The 27,614-nt window shown below is 47.3% G+C and overlaps 1 protein-coding gene across 1 annotated transcript; it reads left to right on the top strand.

Annotated features, from left to right (window-relative positions):
- On the top strand, nt 1–27,385 carry LOC138473623 (transmembrane protein 26-like). Its single transcript, XM_069612164.1, has 2 exons — nt 1–245; nt 25,592–27,385. Exons 1-2 carry the CDS (start codon nt 120–122, stop codon nt 26,186–26,188), a joined length of 723 nt encoding a protein of 240 aa, XP_069468265.1. The 5' UTR covers nt 1–119; the 3' UTR covers nt 26,189–27,385.
- Nucleotides 27,386–27,614: the final 229 nt, after the last annotated feature.

The raw sequence follows: 27,614 nt of genomic DNA on the forward strand, positions 1-27,614 counted from the left end.
TTTGTGCAAACTGCATGGGGGGGAGTCAGTACAAAAAAGTAAGCATGAATCATCTAACTATAAATGATATAAACGCATGTTGTCACATATCATCTTTTGCCACTTGAAGGTTCTCGCCTATGGTGTTCCTATACTTATGTACTGCCCTCCCATCTGTGGCCTTGCTGGAGCTGGAACTGCTAAACAAAAGAACAATTGCGGGCAACTCTTCGACAGCCAATGCATCTTGTGACAAACCGGCCGATGTAAGTAATGAGAATCTACTGAACAAGAACAAATAGAATGCTTTATGAACACATTAAGCATTGCAATATGTGCACCCCATCTGTTTGAGGGATATGGGGAAGGTGATGTGAGGGATTTTGTGAATGTGCTGGTTCAAGGAATGTTGAGGGCATGACCTGGGTGGGCATTCTGTGGCTGTCAGTTGTTATATTATGTTATGTTACATGAACTTAGTAAAGCGCACATACGCCCGAGGGCATCTTGGTGTTGTGTGAGTGAGGAAACCTATAAACATAGCAACAACAGGTAATTTCAGAACAGAGTGGTTTTCAGTAGTCTGCAGAAGGTAAGATGATCTGTAGTACCCCGTAGGGCCAGAGGGAGGTAATTCTAGTTGGGAATGACCAGCATGCAAGATGGTTGGACCATGCCTCTTCACAAGAAGATTCACGCCTGTAACTAAGATGGCGACGATGCAAAAAATGAAACTACATATATTATAATAGCTAGGACTGAGCGACCAGTAGCTTCTATATTACAAAATCGCAGAACATTGATGTTGAATCTGAAACCAGTGATACGTGCTATTGCTAGTTTTGGGTGAGATGTAAGCGCTGCCTATAAGCCAAACTTATTTGCATGGGAAATGAAAATAGACAGTGTGAGAGACACAGCCTGTGGGTGTTGTTTGGATTTTAACCCATTCATTGTCCACTTATGGCTATGCTGGTCCTTATGGCCATTGCCAGCCACTACTTGCCCCTTTCCACCTAAAACAAATCCTCCTAGGATCTCTTTGAGCTAGATCTGTGCTTTAAAGGATATGCCTCGTTGTTTCTAAGCAGTCTTTCATAAGGTAATGGAGCAGTTGCAGCTACAAATCAACTCCTGGTGTAAAATAAAATATTAAGAAAGTTTTAACAAAGTGTCTTCAGCCACTTGATTTAATAGCAATATGCGTACGCTTGAAATAGGCATTAGCTGGGCGTTAGCCAGGCAATGACACAATATGCCCTGACACTAACACCGTTTGCCAGTTGTTGCCATTTTATGGACAGGGAGTACTTTTTAGGACAGTGCCTGGAAATTGTCTATCCCATGCCTACACAAAAGCCACTACTGTTGATTTTGCCAATCCTAGTTTGTACTTAAATGGAGACACTGAGTGGCCATCAATGGTACTCTGCACATTCTAAGAAAGCATTTCGGTTCAAAGTTATGGAAGTAAAAATAATGTGAAAATAAAAAACACACCTACTGTTTTTTCAGTAACATAATGAATCAGGTGATGATTTTTATACCAAACCCTTTTAAGGGATTTCATGCCTCAAGTTGCAAAGCACAAACCAACGATGTAGGTACATTGAGGTGCATCGACTGTCTGCTTCAATAAATTCAAGCAATGATGCAGAACATTTACATATTTAATGAGTACATTTGCATTCGGCTCCCGGAGATATGTATCACAGTTTAACAAAACAATAAATGTGTTGCTCTATTTGGAAATCATCAGTGTGATGCACTTGACATGTTTTCAAGAGTAAAGAAGTTCAAGGAGTGCTTAACACCAAACAACCTTAGTGCAAATAGTCAGCAAGATAGCTCAGAGAGTTGAACGCTTGCCCCAGACATCTGTGCGCAGCCTATAGGGCACGCGTCTCAGTAGGGCTGGCTTAGTCCTCTATCCTCCCAATGCCAATACATTGAGAATAATTAGATGGGGTAAATGTATCACTTATTATCACCCAGGGGGAAAGGTTTGTATCCGACAGCCAATCAGCATCTGAGGCACCTGTGCGGTTTGCCTTTTCTGGGATCTCATTGGCTGCCAGGATGTCTGTGTTCCCACTGTTTGCTTCCCACTCCTCCCCTTTCTCCCCACTGACCTTTCACATCTTCTTGGCTCCCTTGATGCCACTAGTGTAGTCTCCTCCGTGACCCCCAGACTCTTGTGCGGCGCAGTGCTCCAGGTCGAGTCCTCCATACCCTACTGCAGGGATTAACCTAACTAACATGAGTGTGGTGCTACCCCTTTAAGGGAAGTAGCATGCGGCAGAGTGACGTTGCACTCAGCTGCATGCACTATAAATAAAGGGGGCGTTCCCGGTTGTGAAAGTCGCGAGCGGGGGCACTGCCAGACCCCCAACAGTGGTGACCGGACCTGGCGGTGATAATTTGAATCATTTTTCTTAACGGAGCAGATGAGGAAATTCACTCATTCTATGCCGCGGGCCGGGTGGATACCACGCAGCAGGCGGCCATTTTGAGAATCAGGCAGTGGATGAACGCGGCACTCCAGAGGTGCCCGTGATTGCATTCCAGGCCCCCTTTTCTGGACACAGTGATAGTGAGCAGCTATCTCTGCCTACATTTGAATTTTTCTTCATTTTTTGGGCGATCTACACCAAGTGAAGGTGAGGTGCTGGGGGGAGACTGCTGAGGCCTGCTCTATCCCTGGACATCCCTTGCTCCTGGAGATCATCTTCATCATCCTCATAATGACCAGCTGCTGAGCTAAAGTCAGATCCTTTGGACTGGTGGACTTTGTGGCCTGCATGGGCCTGCAACAGATCATCATCATCATCAGGTCTGGCGATTGGGCTCTGGTTGAGTTGTTGGACTGGTGTACTTCACGACCTCGGAGGCCTGTGCTGGCTGGGTGGGTTGCGGCCCCCGCTTCTTCATGCGGGGGTGCCTGTGTGCTTTAACCCATGAGTGCACCTGGTGACCAAGACGGTGGTCAACCTGCGGACCAGCAGTTTCAGCCTCCACCTGTGGCCCACTCAGTTGGTCAACCGGGGCCACAAGCCATGGCACAAATGCGGCGCTCTGCGGTGCTCCAGCCAATCCCGGAATTTGATGTCTCGGGCCCTCCATCCAGTCTGGGGCCCAGAAGGAAGCGGTGGGTCGACCGTCTTGACATGTACTTCAGGGCCACCATGGAGACAAATGACGACAGTAAGTTGGCAATGCTGCTGGGCCTGCGGTTTAAGAAATATTTGAGTCACTAAAAACTGCCGATGCCTCGTATGGTGCAGCCAAAACAGCTCTCCGCAATCATTTCATCCTATTACCCAACACAGACTATGAGCGGTTTGTAATGCTATCGCCATGCCAGAAGGAAGATGAGACTCTGAACACTTTTTATGGTCGTCTCAAAGGCCTGTCCCTGGCGTGTGCATGGGGTGACCCCGATGACATGATCAGGGCCCTCCTAATCCAGGCTTGCTCATCGGGGAAACTTCAAAGACAGGTGCTGAGGGAACCAGGGACCACCCTTGTTCGCATCCTGGAGCTGGGGCGGTGTCACGAAGTCTCGGAGGCATGTGCGTCCAGGATGGAGGCAGGAACTCGTCCCGTGAAAACAGAGGAGGTATGTGGGGTGGGGCATGGCAGTAGAGGTGCCAGGAGACCCTGCGGCAACTTCCGCGTCAGGGGCGGTAGAGCTGTAGAAGCATGTCAGAAGTGCGGCTACGACCTGCCCCACCCTGCGGAGTGTCCAGCGTGGGAAGAACCTGTGGGCGGTGTTGCCTTGCTGACCACTACGCACGGGTGTGCAAGGCATCTCTGCCAGTAATGGTGCCCAGAGGCCCGGTACGGTCTGGCTTCCTTCGTCAATCTCGCCCACCCGACGTGGCCCAAGTTGACCAAGGGGAGGAAGGTGCCCAGGTGGACGAGGAAGAGGAAGAAGGAGGAGAACATCTTCTTTGTGTCGAGTGTGGAGGCCCTCAAGTCAAAAAGCAGACGACAACCACAGTGCATTGTTGCAGTGAACAGGTCCCCGTCCCGGTGTTGGTGGACATGGGTGCGTCTGTCAACGTGATGGCCCGAGGACACTATGATGCGATGGACAGCCCACCAAAGCTGGTCACCCCCAGAGTTCGCATATTTACGTTCGGAGGGACCGAGCCAATCCCCTGGATGGGGTGTTTGTGGCCAAAGTAGAGAACGCAGGGTCAAGGATCACAGCAAGTTTCTACGTGACGCCGGTCAGCACTAACACGCTGCTAAGCTGCGCAGCGGCAGAGGACCTGGGCATCGTGAGTTTCGCTTACTCTGTGTACATGGAGGACATTTACGACTTGCTAGACAAATACTCTGGCCTGTTCCAAGGGAAAGGACAGATGGCTGGTGATCCAGTGATGCTACACATAGATGAGTCTGTGCAGCCCATTGCTCTGAAACACCATAGAGTGCCCTTCCACCTGAGAGAACTAGTGGACAAAGAGCTGGACAATTTAGTAAACCTGGACATCATTGAAAAGGTTGAAGGTCCCACACCATCAGTGTCCCCTATAGTGGTTGCCAGGAAACCCAAACAACCCGACTCAGTAAGGATCTGCGTCGACATGAGGCTCCCCCACAAAGCCATACGGAGGGAGCAACACCTAACACTGACCATCGATGACATTATAGCGGAGCTACAAGGAGCTTGCTTCTTCTTGAAGCTTGACCTCAGGGCCGGATATCACCAGGTCGTTCTGCCCCCAGAGTTGAGATACATAACAACCTTCACCACCCACAGAGGATTATATTATATAGACTCAGTTTTGGGGTGTCGTCGGCAGCTGAGGTATTTCAGAATATCATCAGAGGTGCCCTGGCTGACCTGGATGGGGTATTGAATATCAACGACGACATCCTGGTATTTGCAAAGCTACCCAAGACTTTTGAGTGCCTGCAGTCGCTGGGCCTTACCCTCCACAGGGAAAAATCAGAGGTGAGGAGTTTTCTGGGGATGGTGACATACTGTGGACGGTTCATTAAGAATTTAGCATCCAGGTCAGAGCCCTTGAGGGCCCTCACCAAGAAAGAAACAGTGTGGCAGTGGGGCCCTCTCGAGCAGGCAGCGTTTGAAGACATCAAAGGCACCCTCACGGCCGAAGACACAATGGCGTTTTTTGACCCTGCACTCCAGTCAGAGATAATTGTGGATGCCAGCCCGTTTGGCCTGTGGACCGTATTGACTCAGATCAGCCCTGATGACAGCGTCCGTCCAGTGGCATATGCAAGCAAGGCGCTGTCAGACACCTAACAGGGCTACTCCCAGATCGAGCAGGAGGCCCTTGCTGTCCTGTGGGGGTGTAGGCACTTGAGGCTGTATGTCCTAGGCCAGCCAGTGACTGTAGTGACGTTACTTCCCATTCTGGCGGGGTCATCGTCTAAACAAACCGGCAAGGATTGAATGATGGATGCTCGCACTTCTTGAGTACGGGGTCTCGCTGGTGTAAAGACCCGGCTCCAACAATGCGGCAGACTACTTGTCACACCACCCGGGGAGCGGCAGTGGAGATGCACCGGACACATGTGCGGAGGAAGCGGACGACCACGTGCAAATGGTGGTGGAAGCAGCCACCCCAAATGCCATGCCGCTAGAGGATCTGGAGGCAGCAGCTACTCAGGATGAATGTTTTCGCATCCTGAAGACCGCCATGCAACAGGGGTCGTGGAAGACTGTGCTTGAATCCCTGGCTGGACGCACACAAGAAGCAAAAGAGGTGCTGGAACAGCTGTGGAAGGTGAAGGAGGAACTATCATTCTCCGACACAGGTCTCCTGCTGAGGGGTGACAGAATCGTCCTCCCCCAGGCCAAGATCCAGGAAGTAGTAAGTCTGGGCCATCAAGGACATCAAGGGCTTGCAAAGACAAAGGACTGACTACGCCTCAAAGTGTGGTTCCCTGAACTGGAGCAGCGGGTGGATGAGCATGTGGCCGCATGTGTCTGGTGCCAGGCGGCATCCCCCGTACAACGAAAGCCCGCCATTGAGGCAATGCCCAGAGGTACGTGCCTGTGGGAGGTGGTACACCCAGTCTTTGGGTCCACCACGCAGAGTACACACTTCCTGGTGGTGGTGGAAGAATACTCCCAATATCCGGAGGTTGAATTCGTTGACTCTGTGGCTTTTGAACATGTGGTGGTGGCCCTAGAGAAAGTCTTTGCCTCTCATGGTTTTCCCCATACCCTGTCTTCAGACAATGGGGCGCCCTTCCAGGGTGAGCGGTTCACGGAAATGATGGACGGGTATGGGGTTCAACATCGGAAGATCTCCCCGCTCTGGCCAAGAGCCAACGGGGAGGCGGAAAGACTCATGCGGACTCTGAACAAGACATTCCGCATAGCGCAAGGCCAAGGTCGGTGTCTGAGAAGAGCGCTTTACCAATTTCTGAGGGTCTACCGAACCACTCCCCACACATCGACGGGGTGGCACTGGCAGAGGCCCTGTTCAAGCGATGCCCACGGGGACTGCTGCCAGAGGTCGTGGTAAAAGAACCAGGGTTCATCGATGACCAGCAAGTGGAGCGTGATCGCCAGCTGAGGATCGAGCAAGAGAACGAGTGCAACACCTGGCACCTGGTGATGAGGTGCTAATTCAAAATAGGCACCCCCACGGGAAGCTGTCCCTCCCCTATGAACCTGAGCCTCTGGACGTTGTAGCTGTGAAAGGCAGATCATCGGTCACCCGGAACGTGAGCTTTTTCAAGCGACTGGGTGACACAAGGACTGACACACCCCAGGAACAGGACAGTATGGAGGTACCCGACGAGAATGGAGGTGCTGGACCCTTCCCTTCATTTCCTGCCGAGGGGACGCCGGCTGATGGATCTCCCATGCCGGAGGCGAGCAGGAGGTACCACCTGAGGACAGGGTGAGGGAAACCTGTTTAACTCAGCGACTATGTGGTAGGACAATTATCCTGAACGACCCGCGGGTCGTTGTAGTTACAAGGGGGACCCAGGGCGGCTGTGATTAAAGGGGTACCACGGGGTGATAAGTTTTCGTTACATTGGTTGATGTGCTTTGCTGTTGTGTAAGTTTGTTAATGTACATTTGTTGTCCTCATGGAAATGGAGGAGTGTGGTGCTGCCCCTTTAAGGCAAGAAGCGCGCGGCAGAGTGACATTGCACTCTGCCGTGTGCACTATAAATAAAGGGGCCGTTCCCGGCTGCAGTAGTGCGATCGGGAAGCCCGAACACAGCAGACGTCTGGAGGCTGAGTCTGTGGGGGGTGTTTGGGGGCTCACAGGCATCGCAAGCGGGGGCACTGACAGACCCCCAACAATGGGGGCGGTAGAACCACAACCGACGTGTGTCCTTTCGTTGGTGGCTATCGAATGTGTTGTGTTTGTTTTCTTCCTCGGTTTTCCTCCACACACGAAATACTTTGCATTTAATGCATGACGGATCCAATTGAAGATCTAAATTCATCACCTGCTCCGCACGTTAGGGGCTAATAGTGGTAACGGCCAGGCCGAGGACAAACAGGAAGTTAAAGGGCCTGATTCACAGAACGTTTTCCTATGGGATTGCACCATTACAAAACGCTTCTGTGAATCAGGCTGATAGTGTCTGAGCCCTCGTTCTCTACACTTGCCGTCGCCTCCGCCAATAAATCGTGCTTGAAAGCCTATAAATACCACTACAGATGGCCTCAGGGGGTCATTGCTTAATTATTACCTTGCTTAGAAGCAGGGTGGTGAATCCTGCATGAAACGCTATTTGCATGAAACGGTTCATAAAACATGATGCTATTGGGGGTCATTACGACCCAGGCAGTAACCATGGCGCCAGTAGCGCCATGGTTGCCGCCGGTATTTTACCGATTGCGCCATGGTGAATGGCGGAATTACCGCCCCATTCCAAGGTTGGCGGGGCGGTAATTCCCCATTCACCATTGGCCCTTCCCCATTCCCATTTTTGCCCCCATAGGGCTCAATGGAAATGGGGAAGGCGGTAGTTACGGTACTGCAAACTGCGGTACTGTAAATACCTCCAAGGTCCCTTTGCGGGTCCAATCCTTAACGGCTGGTAAAAACCAGGTCGGGACCCGCAAAGGGACCTTGTAATTAGGCGGTAAGGGGTTAACGGCGCTGCCACCTTTTACAGCTCCGTTAAGGCTATAAGGCTACCCACACATATCGCTAATAACAGCATAAGTTTTGGAGTTGCTGTGCATAGCTAAACACATCAGTTTAATAGACATTTTAGTAAGTGGACACAATGTGTTAGTGAATTAAATGTTTCATTGTGTGGTATTTACATAGCAAGCTTGTGTTTATATAGTACTCGTTTTAATTGCAACTAGTGTTTAAAGAAGACATGAATTCCGTATATCTTAAAAGAGAAGAGTTTCTATTGAGCAGTTTGTATGGAGTTGGTGGCAGCATGTTCTTGTGTTTCCAACAGAGTGGAACATGATTGTATGAAGAGAAATGTTTTCTATCGTTTTCGTGTCTGCTTGTAAACTCAGAGTGCTTGGAATGCAGCCAATGGTAGTAGTTGTGGACTACATTCTGAACTTTTTAATTGGCTGTGAGAAGGTCAATAATAGCATCCATGTGATAATATAAGTCAAGCAGAAATCCCACTTCTTGGATATGCAGTAAGTAATCATTCCCTATTTGAAAGCAAGTGGGAAGTAGACCATTGCTATTTCTTTTGTTATGATTCGTTTTTAACATACAGCAGGGGCATTCCAAACATAGTGTACAAACAATTTTCATCATCACCATATGTTTATTTCGGATATGTACAGAAAATTCCCAAAAAACAATGCTAAATACAAAAATACATTTCAATTGTAGCACAGTAAAATACAACATAAAACATCACAAAAATAGCAACTAAAAACACAGAGCCCAAATTGTTAAGAGTTGTGCATAATCTAATTTCATAGATCTCTACTTAGCATTTGTTTCCGCGGATAAAGTCCTGATTTCAGATATGAGAGCAAAGACCAGCCCACACGTGGTGAGTCTGCCCACAGCAAGTATATTAAGGCAGGCCGATATTGTATGAAACCCAATTCCTGCAATATGGGCCGTAAGAAGAAGCCTATAGCCCTCCCATAGGCAGGACAGATAAATACCAGATGGGCCAAGTCTTCGTAAGGCGCCTCACACACAGGACAGGACCATTCGGCATTCCCCCCAGACCAGGCTGTCACCACTGCCTGCAGAGGGATACAATTAAACCGTTCCCTAGACCTGAGTACAGGATTCACAGGGAACTCTGCCCGCAACAGATAGCTCTGAACACCCGCAGACATGATTGTCATTAGCCCTCAGTTCTTAGGTTTCAATAATTCCACACTTTCTCTGTTCACACTCACAAACTCATAAAAACGGGCAATCCATAGTTTTATCTCCCCACGAGAAAGCATACTACAAGGTGGGTACAAATGCATAATATTAATCGCCATCAGCTGTTTCTTGATATGAGACAGCCATGGGACCCTGCCTCCCAAATCCTTGTCAATCAGAGAGATAATCAATTTGTGGGTAAGTATAGCTCGCCCATTGCCCCATAACCTAAGCCAGTGCAATACTGGCTGCAGAAAAACCACATCCCCAATCAGCATACAGCCCAATTCTGCATGTACTCCGAAATTTGGAGCCGAAGCTAGCAAGCCCAGCAGTTTCTTAAAGAAATGGTTCTCCACTGTCTGGACCACACTAACATTAGAGTAGCCCCACAGTTCAACCAATGCCACCTTTCCCTTGTACAGTTACAACAATGGATCAGTTGGTCTAGCTCTAAACATGGACCTGGCCCTAGGGACCCCACCCAGAGCCTGCTTAAACCACATTGCCTGTTTAGCTATGTGGGCGGAAGCACAGAAACTGGCATATCCATTAATATGATCTTCCGTCTCTCTGTCATGACCCACATCCAGAAACCCCCCTGGCAAGCCCATGGGCCAGGAAGGGTCTTGGCTTGGGTCTCCAACAAACTTAGGCATACTTTGCCTAGGCCCTCTTGGGGCCAGTCCTGGCGCCTTTTGCGCCAGGCTCATACTTAATGAAGACTTGTGTTTAGGGAAATACTTTATTTCAAGTGCCAGCCAACATGGAGGCATCCACATAGCTTGGCTCCTTGGAACCAAGCTATGCGGTATAGTGTTTTGGGTGTGGTAGCCTAGGAACTACTTTACCTGGACTACTTTCTTGAAGCTATTTAAACCACACACGACTTGGATAACACGCTTCGCGTTACTTTGCAGTCCTGCAACGTGACGCTCATCGTGTTCAGCTGTACCCGCGAACCTCGGAAGAACAGCATCTGTAAAGAGACAAGAGGACATCGTTAGCAGCAGCAGCTTACCTGTCATTTTCATCGTTAGCTGCCCACAGCTCCTGCGAACAGCATCCAAGGATCAGCGCGTCTCCCGGACCGACGGATCTACAAAAAAGGAAGAAACAAGACATTAGACACTTTTACAACATAACAAATTGTGCCGAGAAGCTTACCTCGCAAGTCGCCCCTCAACCAGCATCGCCTCGGGATTTCATACACCGGGTGAGCACCGCAATCTATGGGAAAAGAAAAGACAACAGGTTAGCAAACACAAGGCATCATAGCGCTGCGCATAGCGCCTACTTACCGCATCATAGCGCTCTTTATACGCCATCATTTACCGGCGAGACCCAATTCAGCCAATGCATCACATTGGACTTCCGCGCACCTAAGGAAGAGAAAGAGACATTTATTAAACCAAGAAAGGCATGCAAGAATAACAACATTATACAACAGCAATAAGACCTACCTGAAAGACTCAAAGTGGGCCGGCATCAGTGAAGTATCTAGATCGAATTCACCCACAAAGGATAACGTGCCCCTGCCAAGAAGGCAGGACGGAGAGCACACCTGAATTAACAACAAGGTGAGGAGAGGTCCAGAGGGGCTGTGGGCATACGTGGTGGTGGAGAGCTGTTTATCCCAGTTGCCCAGTCTTGAACATTGCCCACCTGTATTCCAGGCAGAACTTCCCCGCTGGTCACACCTGGGAACCGCAGAGAAGGATACCAGAGTCCCTACGGCTGGGTGGCGTCCCCGTGGATACCAGGTGAGCGTAACAGAATGCAAAGCCTGCCAAAACAAACCACCTGGGCGACATGGAGACATCAGAATTAGACCAATTGGTCCAAATGTTAGGAGAACTTCGTGCCAAGGTTCATTCTGCCCGACAAGAGACTAGCGCTCTCCGGAGAGACTTATTAGTGACTAAAGAGCGCACTGAAGAAATTAGCAGGCAATTCTTGCAATCAAAAGCAGGACAGACGCCTCTACCTGGAAACAACCCAACAATGCAAAATCCTACCATGCCATCCACTACCTCTACTCCAGTACAAATCATGTTACCGGGAACAGTTCCTTTGGCACCACTGGAGAGGTTTGCAGGTGATCCACGGAAATACGCAGCTTTCATGAATCAGTGTCGCCTTCACTTTCTTTGCAGGCCTGGAGCATTCCCAAATGACCAAGCTCGGGTAGCCTTTGTTTTATCATACCTGAGTGGTAGCGCAGCAGATTGGTCGGTACCATTGGTGACCCATGATGATCCTTTATTACATGACTGGGGGATTTCAGAGGGAAATGGCAAAACATTTTGCTCGCCATACCCGAGAGCAAGCAGTGGACAATGAACTCCTTTCCCTCCGACAGGGGTATCAGGACTTGTTAACGTACATTGCTACTTTCAACAGATTGTTTGCTGAAGCTAGGTGGCATGAAAACAAACAAACCACGTTGTTTCATCGGGGCTTACGAGGTGAATTAAAAGACATTCTAGCTCAAGTGGTTGATCCTCCTAGAGACTGTTCTGAATTCATAGATGTGGTCATACAACTAGACCACCGGTTGCAAGACCGAAAAGCAGACCATTCCAAAATGGACCCTCGGGCTGTGTACGTTCGATCTAGAGACAATGTAACTCGAGTGCAAGAAAATACTGTGGAGCCTATGCAAATCAGAGGGGTACGACCTCCACTAACAAAACAAGAGCGAGATAAAAGGAGACAACAACAACTATGTCTGTATTGCGGAAAACCAGGGCATTTCCTGAGGGACTGCCCAGTGAAACCTCCAAGGAAAATCGTCGGGGCCACGGAAAAAGATGAAGCGAAGGAGTCTAAGTCAGAAAACTACCCAGCTCGGCAAATTTAGAGGTCAGTTTGTCGAGTGAGAGAAAAGAGCCACCGACCTCACACTTTGCAATACCGGTGATCTTAATTAATAACCAACGGTTGTCAAGAATGCATGCGGTTGAAGCATACATCGACAGCGGGGCAGTTGGGAATTATATAGATCAAGACCTGGCCGCAGAGATGGGGCTTCCCCTATGTTCCAAGCCGACTACAGACAAGGTAATTATGGTGGATGGGACAGAAATCGCTTCCGGACCCGTAACCCATTGCACAGCCGAGATAACCTTGCTGTGCCAGGACGGACATCGGGAACTTATTTCGTTCAATCTCATCAAGGCACCTCAATTCCGGCTCATACTAGGGATGCCATGGTTAGTCGCTCACAACCCTTTGATTGCCTGGCGGGCAAGGAAATTAACCTTCCCCAGTGACTGCTCCCCAGCCTGTTATTATCAATAACAGAAACCTGCTTTCAGTATCTCTACGACTCCTGGAGCGGCATCATCAACCCTGGGAGTAACTAATACCTTGCCTGAGGAATACCACGATTTCCAGGATGTTTTCCAGAAGGACAAAGCAAACACACTGCTGCCGCACAGGCCCTATGACTGTCAGATCGACCTTGTTCCAGGTGCTCAAGTCCCTTGCGGTAGAATCTATGCTCTTACGGAACCTGAAAACCTTCATCTGAAGTCTTATTTAAACCAGTACCTTGCAAACAGATTCATCCGTCCATCAAAGTCCCCTGCAGCCAGTCCTTTGTTCTTTGTACCGAAAAAAGAAGGGGATTTAAGAACCTGTATTGAGTACTGCGCATTAAACCAGATCACCGTGAAGAACCGTTACCCCTTGCCACTTATCTCTGAAATCCTGGACCAGGTCAAAGATGCTCAGATTTACACCAAATTGGACCTTCAAGGAGCGTACAACCTGGTCCCGGTCAGAAGTGAGACGAATGGAAAACTGCTTTCCGTACCAAATACGGTTTGTACGAATATCAAGTCATGCCCTTTGGGTTATGCAACGCTCCGGCAGCATTTCAATATTTCATGAACAACGTCTTGAGAGAGTTAATTGATGTCTGCGCCCTAGTGTACATAGATGATCCTAGTGTACTCAACCTCAAAACAGGATCATATCAAGCACGTCCGTTCAGTCCTCACAAAGCTCTGTGAACATCGTTTATATGCAAAACTTGAAAAGTGTTTTTTTCACGTTACAGAAGTAGAGTTTTTAGGTTTTATTCTTACTCCAGGAGGCATCAGAATGGACCTGCATAAAGTAGACACCGTTTTGAAATGGCCATCACCAATATCAGTAAAAGGGGTACAAAGCATGTTGGGCTTTGCAAACTTCTATCGCCGGTTCATACCAGACTTCTCTCAGGTTGTATTGCTACGAAAAAACAACCAAAAATTTGCCTGGACCGAAGAAGCAGAAAAAGCTTTTCAGGAACTTAAGAAAAGGTTCACCTCCGCGCCAATCCTGCGATATCCTCACCCAGATCTTCCTTATATCGTGGAAACGGACGCTTTCAGTATAGCAATGGGAGCTGTCCTCTCACAAAGAGATCCAGAAACCGGCCAGCTACATCCAGGGGCCTTCTGGTCGAAAAAATTCTCACCTCCGGAGATTAATTACGCGATCACGGACAAAGAACTCTTGGCGATCAAATCTGCCTTTAAAGCCTGGCGGCACTACTTTCTGGGGGCCAGACACACCATTACAGTTATCACGGACCACTGAAACCTGCAATATCTTAAAACAGCTAAAGCTCAGTCTTCACGTCAATTGCGGTGGGCCCTTTTCTTCACCGAATATGATTATGTCATCATATTTCGACCAGGGGTCAAGAATGGAAAAGCTGATGCACTCTCTCGTACAGGCACTGATGACATAGTATATACGACCCCAGACCCAGTCCCCATCATACCAGAAGACAAAGTCTTGGGCCTCACTACGGCCTTAACCCAAGTATAACTGAGAAACGAGATTCAATGAACCATGAATCCAGATACTATCCTTGCATGGCAAGCGCAGGAGTAACAATATTCCATCAAAGATCACTTACCCTTTTTTAAGGATCGTCTGTACGTCCCCACCAAAGACTTACAACAACAAATCATTTCAGGTTATCACGATTCTCTGATCGAAGCGCACCCTGGAATCACCAAGACTCTAGCCAAGGTAAAACAGAACTTCTGGTGGCCTGCCTGGCGTAAAGACATCATCCAATATATTCAGTCCTGCGGAGTCTGCGCACAGAATAAGTCGCAAAAACTAAAACCATCCGGTCTTCTGCAACCTTTGGACATTCCTCCCACTCCATGGCACACTCTTTCCCTCGACTTCATCACTGACCTACCTCCCAGTCAAGGGTTTAACACCATTCTTGTAGTCATGGATTTATTCTTAAAGATGACACACTTTATTCCGTTCAAAGCCCTGCCTGACGCATCCACTTTAGCCAAAGTGCTCCTGGATAGTATTGTTAAACTACATGGCTTCCCATCAGTCCTGATCTCCGATCGAGGTAGCCAGTTTGTCTCCAACTTCTAGAGAAAGTGTTGTGCAATGGCGCAAATTGACGTCCGGCTATCCACTAGCCATCACCCCCAAACAGACGGTCAGACAGAGAGGACCAATCAGACCCTCGAGCAATACCTATGGTGCATGTTGCATCATGAACTAAGAGACTGGAAAGACGTACTATGGATAGCAGAGTATGCATATAACAATTGCTTGCATTCCAGTACCGGACAAACACCCTTTTATACCCTTTATGGTAGACACCCACGTACCTCAGAACTGGATCTCTCAACCAGTTTGGAAATGCCAGCAGTAAAAACCCTTCACACCAACATCACTCAGGCTTTCAAAAAGGGCAAAGAACATCTTATTCTCACCAAAGAAAAGCAAAAGCAATTTGCCGACCAACACCGGAAAACAGCCCCTGACTATCAAGTAGGAGACAATGTTTGGCTGGACCCAGATTTGTACCCATCAAGGGAACCTGGACCTTTCAACCCAGGTACTTAGGGCCTTACACCATCAAGGCAATTATTAATTCAGCGGCCGTCAAACTAGATTTATCACCCAACCTACGAATCCACCTGGTATTTCATGTGTCCCTTTTAAAACCAATGCAGCCCGGTACACGAATTGGGACACTACCAAAACCCATACTTATTGACGGAGAACCAGAATTCGAAGTCAGAGGCATCCTGGATTCCAAGTATTCAGACATGGCTCAATCACAGGCCCAACACTTCTGATTGACCAACGATTTATTAAGGGATCAATGTAGAGGGGGGAGGGCAAAATAATAGCTGGGACTTGACAAGGTGAATTTAGGATTGGTCATGATGGCTTCTGAACATGATCAGTCAACTCACTAGGTTCCTTTCTTGGTGGGTGACCAGGTCCGTGCCTCTGACAGGGTAATAAAATACCAATAAGTTCTCAAAGTCTTGCTGATCATGGGTCACGGTCTTGTTGTTGCATGGCATTACAGAACCTAAGTCACTCACAGCCACAGGGTTGCAGTGTCCCAGCAATTCTTTCTTAACCTTCCTCTTTTCTTGGCTGCTCCTCTTCGTGCTTGGGTTTGGATGTTAAATCTTTCCTCTTGATCTCTGGTCTAAGTCATACATCGCACATTGGCGTATGCTGGCTGTCGGGGCAGCCTCAGGTTTTCACAGTGGCCCAGAGTCCTAGTCGCAATTACAAGTCAAGTAAACGGTGCACATCTCTGACAAACACAAGGAAAATGGAGGAACAAACAAAATGCATTGATCAAAATTGAAAAACATGGTAGATACAAAACAGTAACATGGACTATGTCCAATTCCTGTGACCCAAATTCTAAAAACAATGCACATTGGTTTCTTCATTATATCAGGAACCCACATGCATGCTGGTGATGCGAGTCAAATGACACTCACCTAACTCCATCACCAGGAAGCACCTGCATAAAACATTCCCACATGGAGCAACCCCTGCTCACCAACAAATAGTAGAGACAGGAATCGCTTCTCCCTAATACCTAGGGTCGCCCACCCTCCATTCCCCACCCTATCTGAGAATGGGTGATCTGATCTCCACTGTTTCCTCCCTTGGTTGCTGGTAGATACCTTGCTGGCAAATTAACCACCTTCCCCCTCACCTGTTAGCTCCCCACTCCCTTGTTTCTCTGCTCCACTCAGCATGTTCTTCCCCATATGATTGTAAAGTACTTTCTTGTTTCTTGAAGCTAGATCTGCACTCAATAAATACCCTAATAATAATCTACTGTGTAGTACCCCCACACACTTTGCCACTTATACCACCATGCTTCGTCTTGGAACAATCAGGCAGCATCGCGAGATGGAAGAGAGAGATCTGATACTGCAGGCCGACAAGGCAATTGTGGACTCTCTTCACACCAGGAGTAGGACTCTCATGCTCATAACCAAAGAACAGCGTCATGCTGCACTGATCACAAATGCATAATACATACTACCTCAATAAGATCTTCTGGGGGAGGTTGTGGCCTCAGCCTGCTCCTCAGCATCTCCAGGAACTGTATAAGTGATGCTATCTGCTAGGGATACAGGAGAGCAGTGAGTGCCAGAGAGAAACAGAAAGGCTCCAGAAGAGGAACGCCAGAAGAAAACAGAAGAGCTGGAGAGAGGAGCGGCCACCAAGCGTGGAGCTCATTGATGGTAGGGGGGGGACACAGGAGGAGTGAACCTGGGAGCGGAGCATCACACAGGCACATGTAAAGCTCTGGTGGTATGCAGAGGCTGCCACAAGAAGATACGTCAGTTGCAGAGAACTGGGCCGAGGGGTCAAGACATTGAAACTCTTATGCCAGGTTAGTTCAGCAGTTAAAGGTAATGTCATGCCCAGCTATCACATCATTCCCCCAATTCAGTATTGCCCACTAAGCACAGCAGAGCTGGAGTCGCATGTATGCAGGTAGTATAGCACAGCCAGGCCCTTCTTGCAATTTAGCATTTTGGTATGACAAGCTATCAAGGTAAGGCCAGGTTCTGCTATGACATAATACATACTGACTTCATCATGCCTATTAAAACAGCAAGAGCCAGTTCCCTCATTCCCAGTTAGTGCAGTGAATGCAGATTTCCAGAGGCCTAGACAGGGCTGGGTCCAAAGGTCCAATGACCAGACTAGAGACGGATTCCACTATGGCAATTTTGCACCATAAAGGCCAGATTTCGCAGATCAAGTTATCACAGTAAGGGCATATTTCAGGATGATACGTGAGGGCAGATTCCAATATGCCCAGTTAGCACAGTAAGACCATATGGCAGAGGTCCAATTACATCTAGACAGCATTCTGGGGTGCTCGTTTAACATAGTAAGGTCAGGTTGCATTGGTTTGGTATCACAGTAAAGGCAGATTCCAGCTTCTCAGTTAGCACAACAAAGCCAGTAATGGCAGATTCCAAAATATGCATGTAGCACAGTAAGACCATGTTGCAGAGACCCAATTAGCACATTAAGACAAGATTCTGGGATGCTTACCAGAGTAAAGTCAGATTCCGTTGGTCAGAAATGGATTACCATTAATGAATTAACGTAATTAGATATGTTCGAGCAAAAGGCATTTGAACGAAAATAATTTTCGGTTTTCACTCCCTCTAACATTTCTGATAACCCGCTCCCCCCGCACCTCCTTACTTACCTGTGGGCGGCACACCTTCTTGTGTGCCACTGTCTCCTGCATCTCTCTGTCACACCGGTTCCCTTCACTTCCGTGCATGGGAACCAGCGCTGCAGGGTCCTTTTTTTCTAACTTGATTATATACGGAGTGGGGGGGGCACCCCACATAACCTCTGATGCCTTTATAGTGAACAAGAGTGTGGGGGACACCCCCGCAACCCTTGCCCACCTTGTTTACTATAAAGGGACCGAATGGTAGATTTATTCAAAATTTTTGGCTGTTCGTTTTTTACGTACATCAGAAATTCCAACAAATTTACCGTTCGTTTTTTTACCCAATCAAATCTGCGGATACCGTCAGGGATTATAGTAAGGGCAGATTCTAGCTGCTCTATTAGTAAATTAAGGCCAGATTTTAGCATGCCCACTTAGTGAAGTACATCCAGAGCCCATAGGGCAGGCTAGCCTAGTGGGGCTTCATTCTGGTATGCTAAATTAGTATAATTAGGGCATATTCTAGTGCCAAAATAGTGCAATAAGACCAGAGCCATATATGCCATTAGCTCAAGCTCACTTTCCATTATTTCCTGTTAGTACAGTAGTTCCAGGTAGCATTGTACCATATATCACAGCGAGGCCAGGTGCCATTATTCCCTATTAGTACTGTGAGCTTAGGTTGCAGTGTACCCCATTAGTTCAGTAGAATCGGGATATATTCAAATATTCCCACTTTTCAAAACAAGGCAATCTTCGATGCGCCCTGTTGGCACAGATTCCAATGATCCATATATAACATAGATGCAAAGCTAGAGAAGTGTCCAGATTCAAAGGTAATTCCTTGCCTGGTGTTGAACTGCCTGAGATAGCCCTGTATAGGTCAAAGGATCAATTAGAACCTTGCCTTGTAATATGGAAAAACTGTAGATTCATGGCAACTTGCAGGTATTAACAAAGGTATAATGCATGGTTTTTGTGTGACGGTTATCTGAGTTACATGTAGTTTGTGATATATTGTTTTTGCTTTGCTGGACATGTCATTGGGAGGGTCTGGGTCCAAACAACCCAGAACAGTTCCCTCCAGTCAGTGTTTTTTACATGGTGAAAGGGCCTTCCTGGTCTAGGCGGTGAAGATTAGCCTCATAGCTTCTCAACCCTTGACAAACAGCCAAGCTCTGATTTCATCCTGTTACAGGAGAGCCACTTACGTGTGATAGCACATAAAATACTGTGATGTCCGATGCTAGTTAAGATATTCATGCCACAAAGAAAATGTATAGCCATACACATCCAGAAAAGAGCCATTTCACCATTGAACACACCTTACAGGACACAGAACTAGATGGTAGCATTCCAACCCGAAATTTGGGAACATAACATGGTCCTTGTCCTGGTTTCGGTTAATGACGAAAAGCCACCAGAATTATAATTCTTTAAAGGTCTGGCAGAGGGGCCTTGAAGGACATAGTGGACAATCTTCATTGGAAGAGATTAGTATTCGGTACACTACCGCTTTCGATAGTAGATCATTTGGGTACTCCAGACATTCAAGATTGTCCCATACGGCTGGCTTTTATGTGTCCAGTAGAAGATATAAGGTTACTGGACTTGCACTGCGTCTTATATACCCTAGGATATAGTTACAAGTACATGACCTCATGTAGCTTTCGAGAAGAGAGTCAATTATAATGTTCTCGTACTGCACACTCCACACTCAATGGCCCAGTTAAAGAAAGGTCCCACTGGCCATTGGTAGGCAAAGTTTCAGCGAGACATTAATGGATATCTATTGCTGTACCTCCCCACCTCAGTGATGAACTGAGGGTTCTACCAGTGAGGATACCACCAGTGTGGATACCAGTGATGGGTTCTACCAGCTGGTGGGAGCCTCTACCTGACACCACTGACAGGCTGATGTAAATGTTGGTGTGTGAGCATGATACTTCAAAATACAGCCTCACGCTTAAATAGCTCAACATACCATATCAGTATTTCTGAGAAGGCAGATTGTAGACAAAAACCATCCACATAAAGCTAGTCCTCGAAGGGGGCTTCCACAAGTATGCTCGATAACTGAGCTGTGTTCAAGTTCCATGGGGACACCTCCAAATCCAAGGTAGAGGGGCACAGTGTTCTCTTCCCCAGATGGGCTAGCGTGAACAACATAGCCCCCTTTGTGTCAGCCAGAGGCATTTCTATCCAGCTATCCAATACAGCGCAGGGGACATGAATGAGATGTATAAAACACTGACCCCTGTGTCCCTTTTCCTTCTCAGAGTGAAATTGATTTCTCTAAGCCCTATTTGCCCCCTTGTTTTTTTGCCTCTCAGGAACAACCACTGCTTGCCTTCACAGAAAGTAATTGTTTTCTGATAAGACCTAATGTATTAATGGCAGACACCTTTTCAAGGATCCTCTCTGATTAATCTTCTTGACTGGTGGTGGGATGCAAAATGAATAATAAAAGAAAACACAAGGATATGGCGTCTTCCTTTCATATGGCAAAGGAAGTGGGGGGGGGGGCAAACCTGCTCACAGCAGCCTGGGATGCTTTGAAGGTGGCTTTCCATAGTGTTCTAGCAGAATCAACCCAAGAGAGAGACCGGCTCAGAGAGACAGAGAATGGACAGAGACCTGAGATCCTAGAGAGACACCTATCTTGGTGAAAGAATAGTACCCAAAGATGTCTCTGACATCCTATCAAGTGGTTAACGCCAATAACCCCATGGCCGTGTGATCCCGAAAGGAAGGTAGAGTGTCTGATGTGTCGCCCCCTCTGGATGACCCAAAGCACCAGTGTTGGGGGTGCCAGATTTTCCAGAAGGCAAAGTAAAACATACCAAAACCATCTGGGAAACAGAAGCATGCATCTAAAACTGCCAATATAAAGTGTGGGGCAGTTAAACCCCCAAAGACCGTGAGTGACGTTTTGTTTCCCACCAGGATGGTGGATAAGTCTGATTTGATTAGTTCTGATCAGTGTTTGCCCAGTGACCTCACTCTCCTCACTAAGTTATGAAGACATTCCGTTTTATTGATTAGGGCTCCTCTTGTTCTCCAAAAGCTGTCACAGATGCCCTGGAGAATACCCAGGCTCTAGAGGATGGTGAAAGGTTTTTCATTTGGCAGAACTCAAATGATGCAGAAACCTGATGACATGTGCATAAAATATGACTCACTAACAGCCGCCCCTCTCTCATTACCGAGGTTCAAGCTTCAGAAGGCAGGGGGGTTGCAGCTTCCCGGTGCTTGCTGCAAGGCTTTGGAATTCTCTACCTAGCCCACTCAGATCTGAACCTGTTTTCCATGCCTTCAGAAGTAAAGCCAAAACCTGGCTGCTAGCCCAGGACCACCTCGCACATTCCTAACCAACCTTTGCTGTGCACTAGCGTAAAGCTACTGAAAATAATGACTGTATTTCTGTATTTAACTGCCTTTGTAATTCTGTAATCCTAATGCAATATGTATTATCTTTGCAACATTGTGTAATATACGTAAATGCTTGGTCCTTTCAACATGTGAATATATGTAACTGTAGACTCCTTAAGAAATGCGCCCAGATGCCCACGTGCCTGGCACGTTATACAAATAAATACATTAAAAAATAAATTTCCCAGGGCTGCCCACCACCCAAGCCCAGGCTTCTCTATTCCCCTGGTTGGCAACTAGAGATGGGTAACACCTGTTATCTATAACTCTGACTAGGGTGATGGCCGACAGGCCTTAGCTTTTTCTATCTTTCTCCCTCTGGGGAAAAACCTATCCTAACGTTTCCTCCTGGATGCCAGGGTCCGATTATGATCTGGTGCCTTTTCAGATGTCCAGTTCTCAGCACTTCCACGCCACGGCATTCCCTCGCCTCACTATTGCCCTATTTCCGCTATGTAACTCCCTCTTTCTCCTTCCTTTTCCTCTGTATTCCCTCCTCTTGTCACACTGATAGTCGCACACTCTCTCGCTCTACTTTTTCTACCTCTCACCCTGGCATCCTCTCCTGTCCTCGTATCTCTATTCTCATCTCTTCTCTCCTCTACTTTTGACTTTCCCCCCTTCCACTCTCCACTCTGCTCCCCACTCTACTATCCACTCTCCTCTACCCCACTCTCTTCTCCTTCCTGCTTCTCCTCCCACTTACATTCACCCATTTCACCCTCGCATACACGTTTCTCACTTGTTTGTCCCCCTACTCTCGCCCTATCCCTCACTCACACCTTCCAGTCAATATCTCACCTGAACAAACTCCACCACGCTCCTTTCCACTGTCTCTGCCTGGTCTCTGCCTGGTCTCTGCCTGGTCTCTGCCTGGTCTCTTGATCCGCTTCCTCTCCACCTGACCTCACTCGAGCTATCCACACCCTGCACTCCATTCCTTACACTTTTATAGTATTCTCTGTCTAAGTCTAACTCCCGCCACCCCCTTTTGATTGGTTTCAGCAGTCACCTGTCCACAGAGACCAATCTGTACCTGTCTTTGCCCAGGGGCGGAGTTGCACAGGTAAAATGCTTTAAAACGTCATCTAAGCTCAGTCCCCTTTTCTATCAAGGGTCTGTTAGCCGTGGCTGCTGGCTTTTTGACAAGCTGCTTGTGTGTAGTGCAGTTTTTGTTCCTCTGCGGTGGAATGTCTGCTTTGGCAGTGCTAGGTAAATGGTTTCCCTCTGGCGTTGAGTATTTCACTGCATTTTTCTCTCGTGAGTCGTTTAGTTTGCTTTCTAACACAGGGGTTTCTGGGATCTGCAGTCCTGTAAAGGAAAAATACTGGTCAGAATGGGGTAGAGCAGGCATTGGGGGATCGATAGTGGGACCCTCCACTTGCAACAAGTCATATAAGGGGGTGGGGCTTAGGCAGGGCCGGTCTTAGTGGCAGCAGCACCCTGGGCAAAATTGGCGTTGCGCCTCTCCACGCGCCCCTGGTCAACAGGGGAGGGGTAGGAGGGGAGCGCCACATTTCTGCCCGCTCTGGTGCCTGTCAGGGCGTTAATCACAGGAATAGGGCGCTCATGCTAATGAAGGAACACCCTATTCCAATGAAAACCGCCTCGCTCCCGCGTAGTTGCATCAGCACCCTATTGTAATTAAATGCACCCCACCACCGCAGGTGCATTTAACAACAAAAAGGCCTGCCACGCCTTCTCCCACTACGCCAGCTCTTGGGAGCCCTTGAAAGACTCCTCTCAGCTGGTGTGGCAGGGGGCTAATGGCGCCCTGGGGGGGATGGGGCCCTGGCCGGTCACCCAGCCCGCCCTGCCATAAGGTCAGCCCTGGGCTTAGGTCCTCCTAATTCCCTTACTCCTCCTCAGGACTTTCTCTAGTGAAAACCCTGATAGGCCTCCTGCCCCAGGTTCAGAGTGGGACTTATCCTCCTTTGATAGGGTGAAGTCCCTGACCCAGTGGCAAAGCTCATTGATAAAAATGCATATTTTATGTCTGACCTTCAGCTCTGTGTCATGGCTGCAGGAATTCATATCTGTACTGTGGGGGCCAAGAGAAAAGGGCAGAATAACTTTTACCTGGCACGCAAGTTGAGAGGGTCAGGAATTTGTCTCTTTGTAGCTGTTTTTTTTCCCCCAGAAACTTTAAATTGCCCCTTGCACATTACGAACGAGTAATAGCCGTGCCCCCAGACAACTGGTGCCACTGAACAATTCTTAAGATCGTTGGGTCACAACCAATTGACTCAATATTGCGTATCTATGAGGGCGCTTTGCCTCTTTGACCGCACCCTGCGTGAACCAAACTGAGCATTGGCACCTAAAACATTTGACTTTATGTGACTAAAGCAGAAGCTTTGTATCCTTGAATAACATGGCAACTAACAAGTACTTGAAAAAAAACAATTCTGATAGATGCCACGATGCCAACGTGTGAGAATATCCTTTACATACACAGAGGGGGTCCAGCAATATTCTCTAGTGTAGGAATGTAGAGGTATCTATCAAATACTTTGGGAAGATATGACACACTACTGCACTTCTCCAGGGTGCTGGGACAATCATACTTTAAATGCCAGTAGATTGTAGAAGTCCAGAGAGTAGGGAATTGCTTCCATGCTGCGCAGAGCTGCCAGCAGTGTGCCTGGCACCCTTAGCTTGTGTTGGCACTGTGCAATTAAAAGCAGAGCCGTAGGAAAAAGTGTGCTTGCAGTACTATGAAAAGTGTTCAAGCCCTCTTGAAAACGACCAATTCTTCCCCCTTGTACAGGCAAAGTAACTTTCATAGCAAGGTTCTAAAAACAGTTTTGTGCTGTCAGTGGAAGGGGTGGAAGTGGGGGGGGCACAAATGGCCGGTGAGGGCACAAGTGAGCTAGTAGATATATGTGCCATGGCCCTTAATTTTTAAAATGTAAGCATTAGGACACATAATGTAGGTTTAATTTAGGTTCTACCAATGTCATATAGTATACACTAATAGGACAAGACTTAAACTGACGTGGATGGGCTAAACAAAAGTAATTCAAGCTGTTCAGAAATCCCCATCCTCCCCCCCCCCCCCCGCGCCCCCGATAACTGGGAAATGGTCTAAGAACAGTGGGACCACAGAGAAATAAGCAGCCGACTTGGAACTTTGGGGGCTTGGCAGTTAAACAGAATCCTTGGAATGCAGGCAATGATTTCCAGTATTTTGTTTGTATTTCCAAGGGTCCTGATTGCCCTCATCCTCATCCCAATCCCCTCATACCTGCCGGCCGCACCTACCTTCTGATAACCTCTGTGTCTTCTCTGCCCTATAGGCCAGTGTCCTGACTACTTGTGTGGGATTCCAGTGTCCCTTTGGCACTCCTGTAATATCCTGAGAAGGCCCACCCCCTTGTCACACAGCCACCATCGTTTTGATAGTGGCCATTTTGATGGGGTGTCTTTGTTTTATTTTATTTATCAGGTTTCATGCTCACTTGCAGAATGCTGTAGACATTTACCCTGCAAGTATTCCACCGACCACACTACTGGGTGCCAATGAGCCTCATTACAAGTTCGGAGATGTGGGCAAAAACGGTGGTAATGCAGTGGTAACAGAGTAGTACCGCCAAATTACAGCACCACTGAACTCTGTGTTTGGAGATGAAATGAAACGAAATTATATTTTATTTATATCGCGCTCGTACACAAGTGTTTCAGAGCACGACCAGGCAGAAAGGGAGGGGAACAAGTTAGAAAAAAAATATATATATATATATTAGATAAGGCAAAGGAAAACCCTCCAGCAGAATGCTGGCGGTAATTCCTCCACCTTACCACCACCTTACTGCCCAAAAATGACCAAATCCCTAAAAAATGACCAAAATCCCCATAAAGTCCTATGGACCCCTATACTTGGGTACTAACAGTGCCTACCACCACTTATAAATGGCGTTAACGGTAAATCCATTTGGTGACATGTCATTAGATTTACCGCTGAAATACCACCAAACTTGTAATGAGGCCCAATGTCTTAGAGCCTATGGGTACCGGCAACAAAGGGAGTTTCGTCCGCTTCACTGGTGGTAGTGACTCTTGCTTCACTCGGGACAGTTCACTCAGGTTATGAGCAATTAAGTGCCTTCATTGCACATATGCACGGGCTCCAATGCAACTAGAATTCCCTTGGAGTTTCAAATTCTACATCGTACATCATGGAAGCCCTCCCTCCTTGTATTGAGCAGGTTTAAATAAAACAGTAATGAATTAACTTATTTTATTTAGTTATTTATTTGGTGTTTTACAAGTCGCCAACCATGAGCACAGTCGCTTTGTAGTTGCCTCACTTTACAGATGATAACAGGAGACTACTATCTCTTTGCAGGATCTAGACAAGCTGGCAGAGCTGACTCTAAGCAACTGGGTGAAAGGCTTGGAGCAGATCATGCTACTGATCCTCGTGATTGGACGATGGCTGATGCCGAAAGGGGAAATGACGCGGGACCAGCTCTCACAGTTACTACTCGTCTACATTGGCCTGGGTGCTGATATCATAGAAATCCTGGAAGTATTTACCGAGCCCGAGGTGGAGACCAACATGAACATCACTGTCACCGGCCTGGCCCTCTTCAGCTGGGCACTGATGCAGTTTACGCTGGTTCTTACCCAACTGGACTCCCCGCCACCGCCTTCAGCGCCCAGCAGGTCTGTTGCCTCCTTCGAGGACTCCGAATCCCCCGCCATTGATCTGGAGGCCAAAAGACGCTGTCGCGGCAGCTGCTCCTGCTGCATTAATGAAGTCTGGAGTTTGGTCATCACCGTTGGCATGCAGGACGGTCCCTTCCTTATCTTCCGCCTTTATCTCATGATCCACAAACATGTTCTGAACCAAATGATGATATTTTTTGCTGTTAAGAACGTCCTGACTGTCCTTATTGAGATATACAGGATTGTTGTTGTGCAATTCAAGATTAGTCATTAATTTGGAGGGATACCTTTAGTTAGACGACAATGCTCTCATGAGAAGTAACGTGTAATATACATCATTTTAAATTCACTGCCACGGTGCTGCACTCACAAAGGGCTAATATATAGGTGTTATTATGTTCCCAAATACATGATAATCATTTCATTCATTTTTCAAGGACTAAAAGCTAAGACTGCTGGAACATAAACCCATGATTTGCAGGTGATATACAGATTCCAGCAGCATGGCGTTAACCCACCATGGTGCTTTTACCATCTTGAGAGTACTGCTACTTGGGAAATAACAGCTTTTATAAGTCATCTATACTTGTGTTCATTTTACTGCAGCCTAGCAGGACATCAACGTGTAAATATATGCACAGATCTACCGACAAGGGCTATTACCGGAAGTATAAGGGTTAACCTGCTGCTTACACTTCACTGAGGTATTGCTTAAGCCCCTGCAATGCAGGGACCACCGAAGATAGCAAGTGTTATTAAGATCCCCCAAATTGTAAGTATGTGATCTCCCAGGCAAGGTAATAACTGATGGTAAAATGTGAAGGTGTTTCCTCTTCTGGCAAAAGGACTGAGAGTTTCCTCGTTATTGCATGTGGTTCATCAAATCAGCTGCCAAATCCTGGCTCTTCCAACAAACCCTTTGCTGTAACACAGATTCCAGCTATCATGTGCACAGCTCCATCCATATATTGTTCTGTGATCTTTACTACCAATATTATTTACTTGATGACTTGTTAAATTCTCTCTACCAATGTTTCACTCTATAGAATATATGGTAATAATAATGATACTTGGTCACCATCAACTGTGGCAGGTTTTCAACCTTGCAAGCAAGACAACTCGGAACAACACAGGTCCAATCCCCGGGTCCGCGCTTAGAAACCTCTGGGTATTAAGCACGTTATAAATAACCTATCATATCATATCATAACCTAAAGAAGGAAGTCAAATGCCAGAGAAAAAGCTCTTCTAGTTTCTGAGGAAATCTAAATTCGTACAGTCTATAGTCTGACATTTTTAGTCCTAGATACATCCTGTCAAATGGGGCTCTCATGCACAAATTTCTCAAAGTTCACGCACGGTTTTGAGCAGCAGTACTGATATTTATATATTTTTCTACGACATAATCTTTATTGGGAGTTAAAGAGAAACCACATATGGCAAGACGAACTCACTCTGAGCACACTTCCTTTTCAACCAGGAACATAAATGTTTCATTATAAAATCATAGTTAAGAGGGTAATCAAACAAAGGTGTTAACACCAGAGGTCGAAGTGGGCGGGAGCGGTCGGAAGCGGTGCTCCCATACTTTTTCTTTTTAAGTTTCACTGTTCCTATACTTTTATTTTAAAAAGAAACCGTTCTGGAATGGTTTAGTTTTAAAATAAAAGTGTAGGACAAAGTTGAGGCTTGCACTTCAG

The sequence above is a fragment of the Ambystoma mexicanum genome, chromosome 8, assembly GCF_040938575.1.
Source record: "Ambystoma mexicanum isolate Mex_15411 chromosome 8, UKY_AmexF1_1, whole genome shotgun sequence".
In the NCBI taxonomy this organism is placed as follows: domain Eukaryota; kingdom Metazoa; phylum Chordata; class Amphibia; order Caudata; family Ambystomatidae; genus Ambystoma; species Ambystoma mexicanum.

What these genes read in the sequence shown, in the direction of transcription:
- LOC138473623 (XM_069612164.1), top strand. Translation starts at nt 120, where the DNA reads ATGGTGTTCCTATACTTATGTACTGCCCTCCCATCTGTGGCCTTGCTG. An exon ending in CTTGTGACAAACCGGCCGAT is followed by an intron (nt 246 to 25,591) that starts GTAAGTAATGAG and finishes ATCTCTTTGCAG; the next exon opens with GATCTAGACAAGCTGGCAGA.